Raw genomic sequence first — 19,587 nt, 5'->3', positions numbered from 1 at the left:
TAAGATCTATAGTTGTGGTTTGTAATTGTAGGGAAATGTCTTCATTAAGCCATTAATGAAAAGAGAAGCGATTAGGATAATACAGTCATTCTCTAACCTTGTCAGTCTATAACCATGAAAAATCCTTTTGTGAATATATATCTCTTCTTGCTACCTCAGTCCATTTTAATTGATATTCAAATTATTTTATTCCACAACACTAGTTGAAAAAAACATTTATCATCAACTGTGTAAAAGGAATACTCCAGCTTCCATTAGACAAATCTTTGGTAATAAGAGATTTGGTGGCTGACATGTCTAAGGTCATAATTCACATAGTAATGACATAGGTTCATATCATGTATTGTTTATTATCAGCAGAAGCTTTCAGTAACTACTCGGAGATCTGGGCTGAGCTTGCTGCAGTTATGAGCGAAAAACATGGCACACCACTAAAATACACAGTGTTATCTAAAGCTTTCAACTTGTTCAAATTCACAGAACCTCATGTAATTGTTTCTGCACATGTTGTTATTGTGGAGGTGATCCATCAGTGAGGAAGGGGATTAATACAACCCTCAGGACAAATGGTTGCTGTAGAGTGCACAGTACTACAGATGAACAACAAGAAGTTTGCCCCTGCAGTTCCAGCCGTGCTCTCTTACCTGGGCTCTGGGGCAGCAGCTGCCTGGGCTGGCACAGCAGCTGGAGGAGCCCCGTCCCTCCAACTGACTTGCCTTTGCCTTTTCCATGGGTTGCCTAGTATGTACTGGCAGCTCCATGTCTCAAAAACCCTCTGCCGCAGTAGAGAAAATAATACAGGAAAAGAAAATACTGACAGACAGGCAGCCCTAACAAAGGAGGAATGAAATGCCTTAGTTGAAAAGATGGATAAATGCAGCTGCAAGATTCCCTCTCCTTACTTCCCTGTAAGTAAGAAGGCACTTCATAGCCCCTCAGTGCTCTTAAACATGTGCTTCTCTTGGGTTTAGTTTTTCATGCCACCAGCCTGAAGCAGCCAGGCTCTGTCAGCCATACCATAAGACATCATTCACTTGAAGGAGAAGCTTTAAAAAGACCTGATGCCTCTGTCACTAATTAAATAAAGGTGGAAAGGCTAGTCGTTCCTCAGTACGGCTGTAAAGACCAGATTGCTGGAGATCTGCCAGCCTTTCGGGGGCATGAGGGAGGAGGGAGATGCAGCTTTGAGTTCACAGGACAGGCCACGTACTCTCTGTGTGCACATGCTTGTGCGCATATCTTTTTGGTGAAGGAGTCTTTATTCTAAGCGTGGAGGAAGAATATATTTCCCTAAGGCCTCTTGCTATGTGTGCCACTTATGCAAGAGCCCTGTATTGTTTTGGCAGCAAGCAGAGGCAGCAGCAGGTGAGATAACTGATTGACACCAGTATCGCCATTGTTAAGAGAAAAGCCAGACTTGACCATACTGTCCTATAAAAATAAATCTGCAGTCTGTGATATCTGTGGGCCATCTCAGTGCTCAACATTCACTAATCCGACCACATAGGTAACATTTATCTCCCTTTCCTCCGCAATAGGAGAGTTTGATTTTTATCATGCATGCCTTGTGAAGCATTTTGGTAAAGAAAGTGTTTGCTTTCTTACGCTGGCCATCTGCAGTGTCACTCTTTTGTAAAAGCCCAAGCAACTATCTGTGAACTTCAGAATCTAAATTCTTGGGAGTTTTTTACACCAGTAGAGGATAGTGCTAGTGCTGGCTTTGAGACTGGGGGGGTGAGTGGGGAGTGTGTTTGCGAAAGTCTGAAGGAGGGACTCATAGGTGGCCAGAACAAGCGTAAAGTAGGTGATGAAAAGGGCATGATAAATCCAGTAATTGGCTTCTGTCAGCCAGAGTAAGGGGCAAAGTGAAAGTTGATCTCCCCTGGAGAAGTTCCAGGAGGAGAACCATAATGAGAACTAAACACCTTAATTTTTCTTACGATGAATTCATCTGCCACTGCAAGGTTTGCTGGGGTTGGAGGTGCTCCATTCTATGCCAGCAGGATGAATCTTCCCAGAACAGACTTTCTGCCTGCTCACAGGGACAGGTCAGGACCACAGTGTGACAGTGTAATTGATTTGGGCAGGGTGCTCTCACAGGGACCGTACCTGCTTTACAAAATTACCAATTTCATGGCAATACTATTAAGTGTAATTTTTGGAGCTGTGCAATTTAGTAATTCACGAAGTCATCTGAGCAATGTACTAAACCAGGCCAAGGTCAGCAAAGAGTTATTTCATGTGCGTTTACCTCTGTTACCTCTGCTGCCTGTTTGTAATAGATTTAACATTCAGTATAGACGTAATGTTCAGTATAAATTAAAATCCTTGAAGTCTTTAGTCCTGCACAGGAAATAAATGTGCACCATGAACAATAGCAACACCAATTCGTGTCTTCCCAGCGCTGCCACTGCTGGTACTCTTTGACTCTGCCCTTTTGCTTCTCAAGTCTAGGAAACTATTCATTGATTTAGGGCAGGGAGAAGACTAAGGATAGGTTGGACTCCCGAAGGAATGAGGTAAAGGCCTCTGCCACAAAGGAAAATCTGAGGGCATAAACTGCAAATGGGCAAGGGTACGGGGACTGTCTCGAAGATGTCTGCAAATCCTCCTTCCCATTTTGACACAGCAAGTTATAACTCGTGTAAACGTTGCACACTTAAAGTACACCTCATTGTAAGACCTCAAAATATCAGCACTGTTCAGATAAGTTTTAGCAACGGGGATACGAAGAATTACTCTCCTTCCGTTAGAACTGGGAAACTGAGGAACGCACAGGTCGTGGAGACTGTCTGCAGCTGCACACCGAGGTCACAGGATATTGTTTGAATCTAGCCTTTTGCTGCTTATTTCTTGAGGGATGTTTAGAGAAGACTTTTTGTTTCTCTTATAAATGTTTCCTGGCCTTTTCTCTCTTTCTTTTGCCTCCTCAAGATTTTTAATCATGTGATTAACATGTTGAAATGCGGCTATGGAGTAAACCCAACAAATAATGGCTTTTTTTGATTTATTAGCCATCTGGAGGGTTGAACCAAACACACATTTTAGAAAAATCATCAGTAAATAAGACGACAACAAATACTGAGTTTTATTCCTAGCTGGATGTTTTATATTTTCACAAGAGGATTATCATCCACTAAACCTAGGTCATTTGTAATGAATTTGTAACAAATTATTTGCTAGGAAATGATGTTTCAAACCAGAATTTCAATTTAGAATTTTTTTCTTAAACATGGACCATTCAGGGCAATTTTGCCAACTTTTTCTGTCACCAGAGTTGTATATTTGTTTTCCAAATAAAATGATTCTTATGAAAAATCAGGAGTTCTGTTCTCTGCCATAGAACTCTGCAATGACCAAGTCAATTGGTATTGCCAGAGCATTTGAATCTACGAGACTTCGTGAGACATTGATTAGCATTTGTAAAGCAACTTGACAATGTTTCGAAGGATGACAAAAGTAGAATCAGTAGAATTTGTAATGTCATGTTACAGTTTCTTCTTTGTTGGATGGAGGAGTTAAAATTAGGACAATTAGCAACTTCCCATCAAAAGCATTTTTGAGAGAATCCAGTGTATATCAAAAGTAATTGGGGAAGGAAGGCACTGTTCCAAGTCTCTTCTGTCAAGGTACATTGGTACTGAAGTTCTAAAATAAGCATACGTATTATGTGAGTTATCTCTGAAATAAGTGTTCACTGACAGATAGCCGCAACAGTTTGTATTGTAAAGTTCACCAGACGCTGAGTAAGCTGAAGCCTGTGCGACAAAAGCAACAATGTTCGTAGTACCCACACTAGGTGATTTAAAACCAACTCAGGTATGTCGTTTACACAAGCAACAAGCACTCCTCAGAGCTTAGTATGCACTCTGTGTGTGTAGCTCTTTTTTTGTTTTTAAAAAAAATGTGGAATGATTCAAGGAGAAGTGGCCACCTTTTTCATTGCACACTTCCTTAGTTTGATTTCCACCACTGGCCTGATGAAAACGTAGGAATTTGGGAAAAAATGCTGACAGAAGCCCCAATATATCCGTATTGTTGCTCAGTTAAAAGCAGTTCACTCACATCAAGGATGAAGGTGACTCCCAGCCCACGGACAGACTGTTTTAGATTTGGTCACTTAAACTCCGCTTTTCATTTTACTGAGCCTCCACTGCACCAATTGAAATTAAATTTCCAGTATTTCAAGTATTCTTGAGCATCTCTCTGTGAAGCCATGAAGGTTACTGCATTGCTCAAAGCAATGATGAGAAGCTCACTGTGGTTCGTACACCACAAGAGTTCAATGAACCATTCTGATTTGTAGATATCACATGCTTGGTGACTTGATATTTCAAAAAATGGGTCTTAGCTGATCCATCCCACATGTTTGGCTTCTGAAGGAAAAATACTCATTTTTTAAAAAAACGACATGATGAGGAGAGTATCTTCTCCATTGTTTTTGGTCCTAGGTACAGTAACGTTGGGCTTTTTGTCCTCGAGGTGAGCCTGACCCGGAATATCACACACAGAATCTCAAATACAAGGTTGCCAACTTCACGTCAAAGGCAATTAGCAAGAAAGAAATACAATCTCCTCTGTTGACATTAGGGGACAGGTAGAGGAGAGCATAGCCAATGAAGTAAAGAAGGAAAAAAAGAAGGAACACAACACACATATTTATGCATGTATCATCACATACTAATCCTTCAGCCCTCGGATTTGGGCTTTCTGATTGTCAGCACAATTCTGATGGTTCATTTGCTGCCACTACATTCTCATTCTCCACAGGAATTCATAGTTAGTACCAACTGTATCATCACAGAATCAGAGCACAATATACAGTGCAGTCAATAAGTACTGGGTTTTGGTTTGTTACTTAGGATCATAGGTGAGGCATTCTGTATAAATAAGAGAATGGTATAACTTCCAAGACAAATCATAATCTACAAAGACATATATATATAAAAAACATATATAGAACTCAACTAACGTGGGAAAGGGTCTTTGTTTTTATTGGACTGTTGAATTGGGTCTCTAAGGAGTCTCTTCTATACGTACAGGTCAGGAGAACAGCATGGGGGGTTGTAAACTTGTGTCAAGTCGCTTAGCTATTCATCCAAGCATACAGAGCTGGTGAGAAACTGGGAGATTAACCTGTTAGATTTGTAGCAGCTTATGAAAAAAGTTAAAGCATGAAGGCCTTCCTTCTTCTGCCAACATGTTCAGTGGCATGAAGTGCCATCTGTCTCACCCTAAGAGACTCTTTGAGGCTCAGCAATTGCCTTCTTGGGTGGCTGATCAGCGCTTCTGAATCAAGAGGTGAGGAGGCATTCTTAAAAAATACCTTTTGTCTAATCCCACTTTCTTGAAATCAAATGCTTTTCCCTGAAAATCCTGGATTTTCAGTTATGCAATGGAAAATATATTTTTTCTTTGGGTAGCAGACACTTCCCCGTAACACAAAAAATCTCATTTGCCTTCTGCAGATGCCAGTTATTTTACTTTGGTGTTTTTGAGCCAGCCTGTGAGCTCGTTTTGAGCCAGCCTGTGAGCTCGTTCTCCTCAGGTCTTTGTGGTGTAGGAAAGTTGTACTGACTGGAGTACTTTTTCTGGTTCTTTCTATCCAAAAGCCAGTCCAGTAATTGATAGTGATGAAGAAAAGCATCATTTGTCACATTTTGCAGTCCTTGTGCACAATCTAGAAAAAGTTTGTGTTAGTAGAATCATAGAATCATAAGAATTGTTAGGGTTGGAAGGGACCTTAAAAATCATCTAGTTCCAAGCCCCCTGCCATGGGCAGGGACACCTCCCACTAGATCAGGTTGATCAGAGCCCCATCCAGCCTGGCCTTAAAAACTTCCAGGGATGGGGCTTCCACCACCTCTCTGGGCAACCTGTTCCAGTGTCTCACCACCCTCATGGTGAACAACTTCTTCCTAATGTCCAGTCTGAATCATCCCATCTCTAGTTTTAATCCATTCCCTCTAGTCCTACCATTACCCGGCATCCTAAAAAGTCCCTCACCAGCTTTCTTGTAGGCCCCCTTAAGATACTGGTAGGCCATTATAAGGTCTCCTCAGAGCCTTCTTTTTTTCTGGCTGAACAACCCCAACTCTCTCAGTCTGTCCTCATAGGAGAGGTGCTTCAGCCCTCTGATCATCCTCGTGGCTCTTCTCTGGACATGTTCCAGCACGTCCATATCTTTCTTGTAGTAGGGGCTCCAGAATTGGATGCAGTGCTCCAGGTGGGGTCTCACGAGAGTGGAGTAGAGGGGGAGAATCACCTCCCTCGATCTGCTGGCCACACTTCTCCTGATGCAGCCCAGGATACGATTGGCTTTGTGGGCTGCTAGTACGCACTGACAGCTCATATTGAGCCTCTCTTCCACCAGCACCCCCAAGTCCTTTTCTTCAGGGCTGCTCTCAAGCCAGTCACTGCCCAGCCTATATCGGTGCTTGGGATTGCCCCGACCCAGATGGAGGACCTTGCACTTGGTCTTGTTGAACTTCACGAGGTTGGCATGGGCCCACCTCTCCAGCCTGTCAAGGTCCCTCTGGATGGCGTCCCTTCCCTCCAGCGTGTCAGCCGCCCCACACAGCTTGGTGTCGTCAGCAAACTTGCTGAGGGTGCACTCTATGCCACTGTCCATGTCACTGACGAAGATGTTTTTGTGTAATAGTTGCCTGCTAACAAAATAAGTTTTTGGGTATATCCACACTGCAGATCAGGTAAAGCATACTGCAGGTGGCTCTTGAACTAATGCTAAAACTAGTGCCAAAATCAGGTGTAATGCAACATAAGAGGTAGGAGTCATTCAGTTATAAAAGTCATGGGAAAGCTTCCCTGGGCAAATACTCTCTGATGGATGATCCTCTGTATCTTGCTACTTTTCATGTATTCTTCATCTTCTTCTCTCTTATTCAACACTAGAGTTGGCTGTTGAAATAAGGTCTTAGAGAGCAGAGGCACAATTACGGAAAGGCCATAATTGTTAAAAAAAAAAAAATCAGAAGGAAATTACAAATTAAAGTGCAATGATTGTCTAGTTCACTCTGGCTTCCATTTTCTAATCATCCTAAATTATTTTAATGCATGTTTTCAAGCTAAAAATTAGCAAAGGTCCCATGATGTAATTCTCTTAACACCCATTGAATATTACGTTATTCCAGTCCAATTTCATTCCACCCTTTTGCAGCATCATCTCCCACTCAGGGCTCATGTATCATGGTTTAGGGACCTCCTACCTGCTCTGTTTCTAGACAGTACTTTTAATACATGAAGTTTAGGAATCTTGTGAAGTTAAAACCAGTTTCTTATTTGTAAAGGCCTAGGAATAGAAGATGAAAAAATAATTCTTAAAACATGTTTGTCTTTGAAATATCTTAAATTAATAATCAAAAGCTCGCATCAAGTCTAAAACAAATCAAACTCAGTCATAAAGATGAGAAACAGGAATTATTAACTGAGTAGCAAGGCTGATGGAGGCTCAATGAGATCATTTTGTTCAAAGATTAAAGGCGATGAACACTGAAATAGTTGAGGAGGATGGCTATGAACACATCTGACTAGAGCTGCTAAATTCAGTAATGATCAAAAGTTAATTATCAAAGCAGAGAGAACTACTCAACACAGACAATTTGAGTCAATAGCTAAGCAGCCCAGAAAAAAAGTAATTTGGAAGAAGTATTTTCCTGTAATGAAGTTATATAAAAGACGTACATTTCAAAGAAACCTGCCTAAAACAAGATTGCATTCTTCCTGATCAGAGAAAAATAATTAGCTCTAATTGACAGACCTGCTGCACACCAAATATTTTCAAACAATATGTTTCTGCATCAAAGCTTAATGTGTAGAGTTACTCAATGTCACTTTGATTTTGCCTTCCTTTATCTTCTGCCACTGGGCATGCTCGTGATATCACAACAAATACGCTTTGAAAAATGAATGAGCAACACCTACAAGACAAATAAAAGCAGAAGGACAGATCCTGCATTTCTTTCTCAGACGGAACCCCTGATGTATTCTGTGCTGTGTTTGACATCACCATGGTCCCGCTCAGAGGCAAACTGAATCATTTGTAATAGGAAATGACCAGTTGCTTGATCATCGAACATTAAACTACCCTGGCATATAGATTAGCCTGAACATTTGCAATATTTGTTTAAAACTCTGGATGAGTGAGCGTGTGTGTGAAGGACACTGTCCCTCCAGCGCATGCCTTTTCTTAAGAATTAGGAAAGTGCCTTCTCCCAGTAACAAAGGGGAAAAAAAAGTGGAAATTCTCCGTGTAAAAATCTTAAGGAAAGGTATATGCTGGAAAGTTCTTGGTCAAAGAAAATAAAATATATCTATAATTCTTTCTTCCTAAATCTACCGTGTTTCTTTCAGGGTAAGCAGTTGCCATCAGCGTAGCAAAGTAGTCAAAAATCAAACATCCAATTTAGCCTCTGCTCTTTAATATTCTACGACTTCGACATTGCCAGTTCTCACCCCCTGAAATATCTTCTTCTTCTTTAATCTTTCATGTAAACAGTTTAGCTCGCACTATCACGCACGTGCTCTCCAGAATATCTTCTGCTTTGCTTTGTATTAGAATTGACTGCATTATTATTATTTACTTGTGGTCCTAGACACTCTCCACTCTGCTGTTTTCTTTTCTTTATCTGTGTTTTGATATCAGTTTTTGTGTAGTGATTTTTGAATAATTCAGGGGGAAAGAAACCTGATTTAGATGCAACTTTCACATGCTTGAACTCAGAATTGTTACAGTCCAGCTATTTGCTATATAGAAGGATCAAGCAAAATATCACTGTACAGTCAAAAAAACTTCTGCTGTTGTGGAAGGCTGTTTATGAGCTTTAAAAATAATTCTAGTTCCCTGCAGGATGGGAGTGAAACTTGGCATTTAGTGGGGGGCTTGGGAAACCGAAATGCCATTTTTGATGGCGTTTTAATTCATTTTAAATGAAGCATTTGTGTGTTGTTACATGTAGTTTATTACTCAGATAGATTTCTTAATAACATGCTTCTGATCTGCATTTGCACGTGGCATCTGAAAAAGGGAGATTTGGGAGAGTATCATTGGAAAGAGGCACAACTCGCATTATCTCACTAATGAGGCAGGGACCCCATTTCATCATAGGCTTGTTTGAGAGGACATAATTAGGTTTGGGTCTGTAACACTTACTTGTGCAATCTTAAGTCTAGCATTTCCTGAGGTTTAAGTGTTTTATTTAGCAACCCTACTGTACAATTAATATAATTGTTTCCTATCATGCATTCATTGATTTATTCTTTAGATGGAAAATATAATCCAAATGAAACAAACACATTTTTCTTCGCACGCTGGGAGCCGGCGCAGAGGATTGCTGTTTCCCCATCTCGGCTCTCACAAGCTCTAATTCTTTCTCCCAAATTTTAAACCCATTATTAGGGATTTCCATGGATTTAAACACAGATTTTATCTTTGCTATGATTGGAGGCAAAATGCCAAAATAGCAGGTATTTTGAAAACCTAGCCCCACTGTAGAGCCCAAAGGAAAACTCATTCTGGCAAAATTTGGAACCCAGTTGTGCAGGTCCCAGAGGTTTCAAAAGTTAGTCAGTTTTCATAAAGGATTTAATTCCTCAAGGGCTTATGTGACCGTTTTTCAGGACCACTAGTATTAGCAGTTCCTATGTGGGAACCATTTTATTCCCATCCCTAAGCATAGCAGAGGTTAAAGTTCCTCACCAAAACCCTTCTCTTCAATTTTGGTAGGCTTTATAAAAATATCTCTGAAGGTAATTAAGCACTAAAACTTTCCATACTATAATAGGTTTATGGATCAGTTGTCTTAATTCTGCCTTTCACCGCTATCCGTGCTTGTAATCTCACTAACCATCTGACCGCTTTCCACATTTAAATCTATTACAGTCTCGTTCTGCAAACGCTAGGAGGAATTCTCTGAAATGATACGACACTAGTTTATCTGAAGGTGATATTTCAAGCCCTCTTGCATTAAAACGTTATTTACCTATTCTGAAAACAATCAGAGGGGGGATGCAAGGGTGGTTCAGATTGCATAATTATGCCACAGAAGCATTAAAAAAAAAAATCTCCACTAAAATCTCAAGCAGCTTAACCAGTGTGATAGACTGGCGCGGCTCTGCCATCGGTGCCCCCAGCTGTGTTGCTTAGCAACATTTTAATTCAAGAAGAATCGAAGGAGATGAAATCCCTGTGGAGAGGGAAACAGAAATAAGAGGGCCGTTGACAGATGATCTGAGTTGTTTCTTCTAATATACTGTGAAGATCACTGGCTCTTTTCATGAATGATAAATGGACTGTACACAGATCAATGGGTTCAGCAATAAACTGGAACCAGGCTCCATGTCTGAGGTGGTGCAGGCCGAGAGGCCCAAAGATTTACTCATTTAGATGATTTGGAGTGTGTTTTCTCAAAGGTTTCACAAGAGGAAATTGATCTGAACATTTGGTCATCCCTTGCCCTTTTCTGTTGTTGGCGAATAAAAACTGTTTTGGAAACTGAGTCCGTTCTTCCCTTTATTTTTTCCTGTTGTTGTTCTTGTTCCAGATATGGACAGATAGCTTGTGGCAAAGGGGCCAGACCTCCGAGCGGGAAATGAAGTAATCACCCTGAATGAGCAGTTCCTAAACGCTCGTAGCCATTAAAAATAAACAAACCACGCTGATATCACAAACTGGGGCAGAAGCATTTAAAACCTGTAGCGCTATGTCTCTGAAAGGGTCCAGCTCCTGCAGCCCTCTGCCCCAGCTGTGGCGGGCTGCCTGGCTGCGCGCTTCTGAAGAGCATCTGCAGGTTGATGTTTGCTTGTGGCTTTGTTGTGCTTTGGTGTGGTGCTTAATTGTTTGTTTCCCCCACCCCTCTTCTGTTTACAGGCTGCTGAAAAGACAAAATTGAGAAACATTCCTGTAAAGTAAGTTATTTTTATATCCGTTTGAAAATGCAAGTTTAACAAAATCACTGTATACAGTCAGTAAAAAGACTAGGACAGTACAAAGGGCGATGAAAGAGATAATAGAATTCAAGTTGCCCCTAATCATAGCTATAAAAAAGGTCAGTAACATTGAGGAAAGCTTTCGATTTCTCATGTGTCCCTAATGATTGCACTCCCCAAGTTTCATCCAGTTTCCATAAATTAATGTGTTGTCTATGAATAGCTGCCAAATAATATCACAATCATACTCAAGGCATAGTGCTCCTAGCCTTGGGGAGGTTTGTACATGCTAAAAAGATTATGATTTTTAATTGCAATCCTTGAGAAGGTCTGACAGGGGGGAAATAACTAGGAATGTGCCAAATGATTTCTAGACACATGGGAATATTTTGCACCTATGTATCAAGGCTTTGCCATCCTGTTGATTAAGAGCTCTTTCTCACTCCATGTGTGCGTCTCTTTCATACCATACACACACACGTATGTTTCTGCTCTTTACAGTAGGGCTCTGTGAAGGATGAGCAAGCTACCAGGGAGCAATTTCCAGGGCATTTTATGAGAAGTTCTTAAATCTTAGGGCACTAGCAGCAACACTCAACCATATATCATTGAATTAAGAAAGTTGCTATATAGATGTACTGGCTCTTTGAGAAAAGGCATTTTCAGTTAAAGCTACCAGCAATCAGTGATTCTGTTTAAATAATGAATACTCTGGTCTTAATGGGCTCTTATGTACCAATAAAACACATATTTTTAGCTTCGGTAGGTGATCATTGCAGTTTAACTAAGTCCCAGCAACTGTATATTCCTGTTACAGGCGGAGGAAATGTTCTTATTTTTATAGTAGTTTGCTGATCATGCTGGCTTTTGGACTGGAGTGGTTTTGTATTTGTAAGAACATGCACTGACAGGACTCACAAATCATTGTGGTTTAGCACACATAACAAAAGAATACAGTTCTACTTCTCACTTGGCTTCCATCATGTATAGTCATTTACACCTTATAAAGTGAACGCAAAATGTGTATGAACACTCCTTGGAGTGATTAGGCAAGATGCAAGATAGTCATAAATCACTCTCTCTTTATGTTTCGTTCAATCTGATAAAAATTAGAAATAGGATCCATCGGGGACCTGACAGCACATGAAACTTCTAATAAGACAAGGGACCTTTCTTGCCTATAGGGCTAGTTCAAATTCAGTGCAAGCTGAATTAAAGTCATTTTTAGCTGGTGGTTGTTTAATAGAGAGTGTGAAATGAGCTATGTTTTCACCTCACATTCTAGAAGATCCAGGAGTTGCAAGGTGATGAGAGTGCTGGGGAACAACTCCAAAATAATCATTTATCATTCATTGACCTTTTTTTTTTTAATATTTTGAGTCAAATTCTCAGGAATGGCTCAGCTGAATTGAGTTTTCCCACATATTACAGAGATATCGAGCCTTGCAGTCATTAAACACCGTGTGTATGACACTGATGCCCAATTAATCCAACAGAAAGATTGGGGAGTGGGGGGGAAAGGGTGATTTAGGTTAAATCATTCCTTTATGGGACTTGAGTAAGTGTAATATTCTGGAATGGAAGAAGGCCAGATGGACAGTCTCGCTCTTTCCACCTACATGTGCATATTTCACCCTGTCATGTTTCCCCCAACTGGTTGTTTAACTTCTCTTTGACTATGTTCATGGTGGCAGCTTCAATTAGTACCGTAGGGAATCCATTATACATATTAATTACACTCTGCATAACAAAACAGCTGAAAAATCTGCCTGCTATTTTTCAGTGACATGTAACTATTTAAAGTACCTGTATACAATCATGATTGTATGCTAAAATATTACCTCTCAGGGCAAAAGTAAGAATAGTGTCTTTAAGATAGCAGTAGCAGATATGGATTGCATTTATATATGCGTCACAGCCACACTTAGTACAGCTCAGCCTCGTCTAGCTTTTAGTCATTGCTTTTGTAGCTCTCAAATGTCAAAGAGAATTTCACTTGAATTTTAATGTTCTTCAGCTATGCAAAATAAAGTTAGTAGCTTCATTGTCATAAGGGCTGAAAGCTGTACAGATTCCTTCTACCATATGTGACTTATCACATACATTTTTAAAAACACGTTTCTGTTATTAAGACATATGTGATAGTACACTTCTGCAAATGTGAATTGCTTTTGGCTAAAAGCCATGCACTAATAAGTTGAGTTGAATCTAACTGCACTTGACGTCTGTTACAATATATATATTTTTTTTTACATATATAAATATATATATAAAATATTCGCAGTTGTCATTGGCGTTAAACATTTCCTTGTTTTTACATTGTGCTGACGTAGTTCTTGTGTCCCAAAACTGGAATCAGAAATCACTCCCTTTTAAAGACTATTGTTTATATTGAGTCCTTGGACAGGGCCTGATAGTGCCACTGTTTAATATATTAGTTTAGGAGCATGACGAAGATTTCTGTAGAAATGATCTATTTACTTTTGATTGCTCAGTTCATTAATGTTGCTGGTTTAATTTTTGGGAGGAAGTTTACTGTTCTTTTTTGTTCTGTTGAATTCCTCCAGCACTTAACACTTATGGAGGGAAAAAACCAAGGAAGTTTCCATACTACAGTTCAGTAAGGCAGCCAAGCAGCTGGTTTCTGAATGTCCAAGAGTCTATAGGTGCTTAGATTAACTGGTGTGAACTTCCTGGTGGGCAAGATAGGTGCAGGTAGCATTTGGCTCCTTCAGAAGGCTTGGTCTCAATTCCATGTTGCTTGTAGCACTTCAAGACACAGCACATCCTTAGGAACTCATCTTTATGTGTTGGTAGCATCATCTGACATAGTATTACTATAAATAAGCACACAGGAAATAGCTAAGAAGTCTCTGTGTCTGCAGTCTCTGTGTCTTACTTGCTGGTCCTTATCATGCCGTTCCTATCCCTGAGTCTGAAAGAGATAACAGGACTTAAAGAAGTTTACCCTGTGGAGGGTTTATGATTTCTGAAGAGCTGTTACATGAGAAATGGTTTTGCGTTAGGACACATACAGAGGAAATAATCTATATACCTTGTGATTTGATGGAAGAGGGGGAGAATTCAATAGTAGCTTTGTTCTGAAACCCAACTGATGATCATTCTTCCCAGATTTTTTTCCAGATTTGGGTAGACAACGGGAGTCCACATAGGCATAGAGCCTAGAGAAATCACGTTCATGTTGACTTGAACCATGTCACTTGTCTTTTACCAGTGAGCTGAGCTACAGGATCCCCTCAGATCCAGGCACAGTCAGGGTTAAGCCTCACTCAAGTACAAATACACTTGACTTGGCAGCCTGTACATTAATGTAGACTGAAGGTCAACTAACCCAGTGCTTTCTCTCTGCCAGTGGCAGAAGGTGGGGGAAGAAGAACAGCAACTATGGAGGCATCCTCCACAGGGAGTATCCTTCCTACAAACAGCTTTTTACACTTGCATAACCGCACGTCCTGTGTTTAGGAGGTACCAATGGCGTTATCCTCCATGCAAAATCTCTTTTGAGGTGTTTATACTTCTTGTCCCCACAACATCCTGGGGCATTGAGCACCATAGTGTGTGAAAAAATACCGTCTTTTGTTTGTTTTAAACCCTTTTCTTCATATGTTCACTGGAATTCACACAAGTAGTTATTCTTACACAGAAGAGCAAATGTTTACTCACTGTTCTTCATTCCTGATATTACATATCTGTGTCATATAGACCAAGGAGTCTTCCTACTCACTGGTATTCCACCAGTGAGCTAATATGGACACCAGACAGTCTCTCTGCAATTGGGAAACGAGGGCTGTGTGTCTGCTAGTTGGGCAGAGACAGCGGTTAGGAAGATAAGTAGTTTCTTTTCACTGTTTTCCATATTAAACAGAACATCTTTGCATGACAGTGCCCTTCTGACTAAGGTGTGAATATAATGTCACTCTGATTCCTTGGGAAAATGTGGGCAGGTGAAAGAATGATTTGGCTAAAACCTGATTTCATCCAACACTATGAAATACAACAGTTTTCTATGAGGTAAATTGTATTTTTAAAATGGAAAATGAATGCTTTTAAGAGTGGTCCATGTAGTCCATGAACTGCTGTAGAACCGTGAGAATATTGGAATTGACTTCTCACTTCAGGGAAGGAAACACTGCCTTCCTTGAGTGTCCCTTATTCTCCTTTCTTCTATAATCCCTTTAAAAATCTTCAATAGAAAGCAACGGCATTTTCCCCAAACACCTGCATACGCTTAAATTTGCTGTAGATTTAATGACTTCCAGATAGTGTTTTGGGATTATAGCTTGTGTTAAAATCCTACTGCTTTTTATATTTTTAAAATATATTTGTTTTCCATCAGCCACAAGTTTGTTAACCAGAAAGACTTTTGGTGTTTATTGTCTTTTCCTGCCATAAAGCTCATCTTCTCCTCAGAAGGGCATCTGACTTGACTTGGTATGGTTTTCTGTCCCAACCGTCATTGGAAATGCAATCCATTAACATTTGATATCTTGACATTTCAATTGACCTCTCATTTGCAAAGCGCAGTGGTATTTTTCGTGGCCTTTTCATCCTTGATTATACATGGAATAGGAGTGACTGTTTCTACTGACTGCACTTTCAAAATATCTTTGTTTTACCAGCTGGAGTGGCACCTTGTTTTCCCTCCCTGGACAGACCTTATTCTGCATGGAAGGTCTGAGGTCTAAGCAAGTCATGCAGAGCCAGAGGATTTTCTTATTGACTCACTAAGCGGGAGGCCAAGCAGGTCAGACTCCGAGGGTCAGTTAACGTATGCTGTAATAGCAGTAACCATAAACAGATCTTTTGCTCCCGTTGGCAAAAGTGCAGGCCAGTGGGCTAGGTCTGAAGGTTGTTTTTTTTTTAAACAGTCAAATCAGGCACTTGTAACCAGTAGAGGTACGAAAGGGGCGCTGTGGCATTGGTGCACACGCTCAGCTCTTCCACTGCAGGGTATCTCCTGTCCTATATTTAAAAAAGGAAGAAAAAAAGAAAGTGTGTTACGTCTAGGTTGAAAAAGCCTTCCATTTGTGGATAATTGTATGGGAGGATGGCCATATATACATATATGTATGTGTATATGTATGTACATACATGTATATCTAGGCACCTGTGGACCATAGGTACCTGTGGACATTTGTGTACGTGTACGTCAAGGACTTTTGCTAAAGGACTTACACCACTTTTAGAGAAACAAAAAGCCCAAACCTGCTATAACTCTGATTCTCAGTGAAACTCGGAAGCTATTTCCATGCTGCCACTTGTTAGTCTCTGCTTCTAAACCTTCGTTCCCGTTGTTTCTCCTCAGACTATTTCTGGTGAACTACTAAATCAGCCAGCACCAATTCAATTAGTTCAAAAATCTATTACAACATAGTGCCTAAACTGCCTGCCCATATTCATTTCTCAAAGAAATCCATTCATATTTATGTTTTAATACTTTAAGTCTAGCATGCGAAAGTACTCAAATCCCCAGTAGAAATCCAGGAAAAAGCCTGCTTACAGGCAATTATAGACAATGTTCTTTAGTCCCTGATCCTCCTAGTCTGTCCACTTCAGCATCGATACAGGTGCGGGGTTCAGTGAATGGGATCTGTTTATTACACAAGCAATAAAGCCCTTCCAAAAATTCACAAAAACCCCAAATCTCACTGGTTCTGCAAGGTGGGCCACATGGTAGAGTCTGTACAAACGTGCAGTACTCACAGCAGGGTTGGCACCTGGAGTATCGCTATGAAAGCCCATACGCGTACGCTGCTGTTGGTTTCCAGTGAGTTTTATACAGGGGGGCTACGTTTCCTCAGCAGAATGTGAACTCTAGAAATGTTGCGGAGGATTATTTTACTCTTACAAGTTAAAGGTTAGTGTTGGAAACGGATTATAGAACTGCCACTTTTAAACTGTTTGCAAAGAAACGCACATATTAAATCCTTTTTGATGATATCACATTAATCCCTAAATACTGATTTTTATGTAAATTTTGACTCTTGCAAAGCTCTGACAATTCAGCTATCCCCATGTGGTTTTATCAGAGCTCAATTGCTCCTTTAGATCTTTTTTCCTTTTTGCAGTACCTTTTGCTTTATTCCAAAGTCATCACGGCAGCTGGAAGATGTAGTACTTTAGACATAAAATAATAAGTCTATTTAATATTTTACCTTTATTTTCTGAATTTGTTCCTCTGACACATCTTGTTAGATATATTTTTATCAGTCCAAAGGATAACCACAGTAGGGCTATTTTTATTTCTAGGGAAATGATGCATGATAACGACTGGCAGGACCCAAAACAGTAAATCAGTCCTGTTCCAACCACAGAATGTATTAAAAGTCTGTAGCCTGTGGTAATAAGTTATAATTTAGTTGACTAGCAGTTTGTTTGGACTTAAAACTGTACAAATGAGTCACATTGGCTAAGTCCTGAAATATAGAATCGTTTGTGCTTTATTAAGGTTTTCAGCTACCACCACAACAGGTACCTAGAGAGAACACACATTTTTCAAATGGGCGCAATACATTTTTATAGTGAAATGCTTCCAACTTGATTGTGTAATTTATAGTAGATGGTTAAATTACCACACGTCCTGTGTAGTGCGCAGTGTTTGCTTACAAGACAATGAGATGAACAGACTCTGAGAGCTCATTCATCTAATCTCTTGCAAATCTGAGCACTCACCATCAATACCAAGCACCACTGGCTGTATCTAGCCAGGAGGCGCCCCGCAGCTGCCAAGCCAGGCATTTTGCTCAGTAGCCACCAGAGAACTTCAGACAGCTAGAGAAACCTTCTCTTTTGTGTATTTTTATTTACAGAGACGCGTATATGCTAGTTGACCAAAGCTACTCTTGCATTTGTGTAAAATTTGCCACGAGTCTTGCAGCTGGACAAAAATAAGTATTTTCATTTTAACTGGGTCACGTTTGTTATTTTTCAAACCAATGTTTTTATACCATCATTGTGATAAAGCTTGTCAAGATTAAATTTAGGCTAATTTTTAAAAGTTGTGAAAAAGTGAAAGTTCGAGCCAAACAAAACCTTTTTTGTTTTTTGCCTGATTCCTTCTTTTGACAGAAAAAAAAGTTAGTTAAGGTCAATACCTTTTTCCAGTTTTAGCATGTATCTGCTGTTGATCAAAGGAGTACCCATTCTTCTGTCCTCACTCATGCTGTGTTTTTGTCATTTTAGAAGATGTATTTGTCTTTCTGGTTATTATTTTTAATTTTAAGTTACTTAGCATTTATTCAAACAAATATTCTAAGTGTTTGCTTTGGGCATTGTATTAAGTAATTAAGTAAGCTGTTTTCTAACTACCTGTGATCTTTTTCAAATTAATGCTTTAAAAACGTGCTTCTGAGCAACTAAGATATTGCAATGAAGCAACAAATGCTAGCAAAATTGAAGAAAAGGCCTGATCCTGGTATAAACGGGAGTACCTGTTCTGCTGGTTTCAGTACAGCTGGCAGAATCCAGCATGGGAACCAGCCTTCAGATCTCATACACCTGAATTTCACCGTTATGCCATTTTTGTGCTGCTGGAAGATAAATAACCAGAGCAAAACTGTAAGTAGCGTTAGTGTACGTATATGACTATATGGTTTATTTAGGTTCCAGCATGTGCTAGACGCTTTTCAGATGAAGATCCCTGCCTTGGAGAGCCTGGGAAGAGGCAGTGGGTAAAGCTGCCAGGCAGTGGGATTTAACTGAGGCTGTCAACAGTATCTTTGAAATCTGTAGGCCTGTGACTGCTCTCTTTTGGACTGCAAAACTCCACTAGTTTCACTGGCATTTCTCCTAATTTTTCCTTGGTGTGAGAGGGGAGAATGAAGTTTCCTTGCTCTTTCTGGCTTGTGGCCTCGCGGTAATATATCTAGTAGGTTTCCTCTGCCTTGTGGGGTCATAAAAATGGGGCAGAATAAAGGTGGTCCTCCTTGCTGTCACCTTTTATATATCCAACAAAAAGTACCTGCCATACAGCAGACAGTCCTTTACTTCGGCAGTAAGTGAAATATAAAAGAAAAACAGGTGTCTTTCAAGCATTTATTGTTTTTGAATACAAGTACAAAAAAATAATGATCTTGTGCTAAGTGAGAGAAGTAGGAAAAAAATCTAGTCATTTAGGATCGATGAATAAGAAAGAAAGGGAAAAGCTAGATAATGTTTCAGGAAATAACACTGCTACAAGGTTAATTTTGCCTAGTACAACATTTCCTAGTATTGAATTGCCTGATATACTCCCTCAGGGATTGCTCCTGCGCTTGCAATAATCGAGGCTGATTTTATTGGAAAATCACCTCTGGATGAGAGACATACTCTAGAGAGAACTTTGCATGGGTACAAATAGGTTTTTGGTGCCAGTGCCATGTTGCCCAGGCCAGCACAGTTATAGTTCCCAATCTGTCTGTGCATTCAAGCAGCAAATTCATTAGCAACCCTTCTGGCAGGATAGAAAAATAGACGTATTAGGGAAATTTACTTTGAATTGTTTTCAGGATTTGTTGGATAACAGTTCAGTAATCAAATTGCGCCTCCTAACAAGAGCATTAAATATTTTTATTAATAGTGGCAGGGAAGCTGCAGATATTCCTTTAAGTGCAGAACACTTTACCGTAACGCTATGTGACTTGC

General features: G+C 40.0%; 1 protein-coding gene across 2 annotated transcripts in view; it reads left to right on the top strand.

Moving 5' to 3' along the window:
- The window catches only part of AFF2 (ALF transcription elongation factor 2), a 347,591-nt gene that overhangs the window by 253,741 nt on the left and 74,263 nt on the right, over positions 1-19,587 (top strand). For both annotated transcript variants that reach the window (XM_054214075.1, XM_054214074.1), the window contains exon 9: positions 10,886-10,923. In XM_054214075.1, coding sequence (XP_054070050.1) covers positions 10,886-10,923 — 38 coding nt within the window. The remainder of the gene's footprint in view (positions 1-10,885; positions 10,924-19,587) is intronic.

This window comes from Rissa tridactyla, chromosome 9 (assembly GCF_028500815.1).
Source record: "Rissa tridactyla isolate bRisTri1 chromosome 9, bRisTri1.patW.cur.20221130, whole genome shotgun sequence".
NCBI classification, from domain to species: domain Eukaryota; kingdom Metazoa; phylum Chordata; class Aves; order Charadriiformes; family Laridae; genus Rissa; species Rissa tridactyla.
The sequence above is the reverse complement of the archived record's forward strand: the minus strand, read 5'-3'. Positions and strand labels throughout refer to the sequence as shown.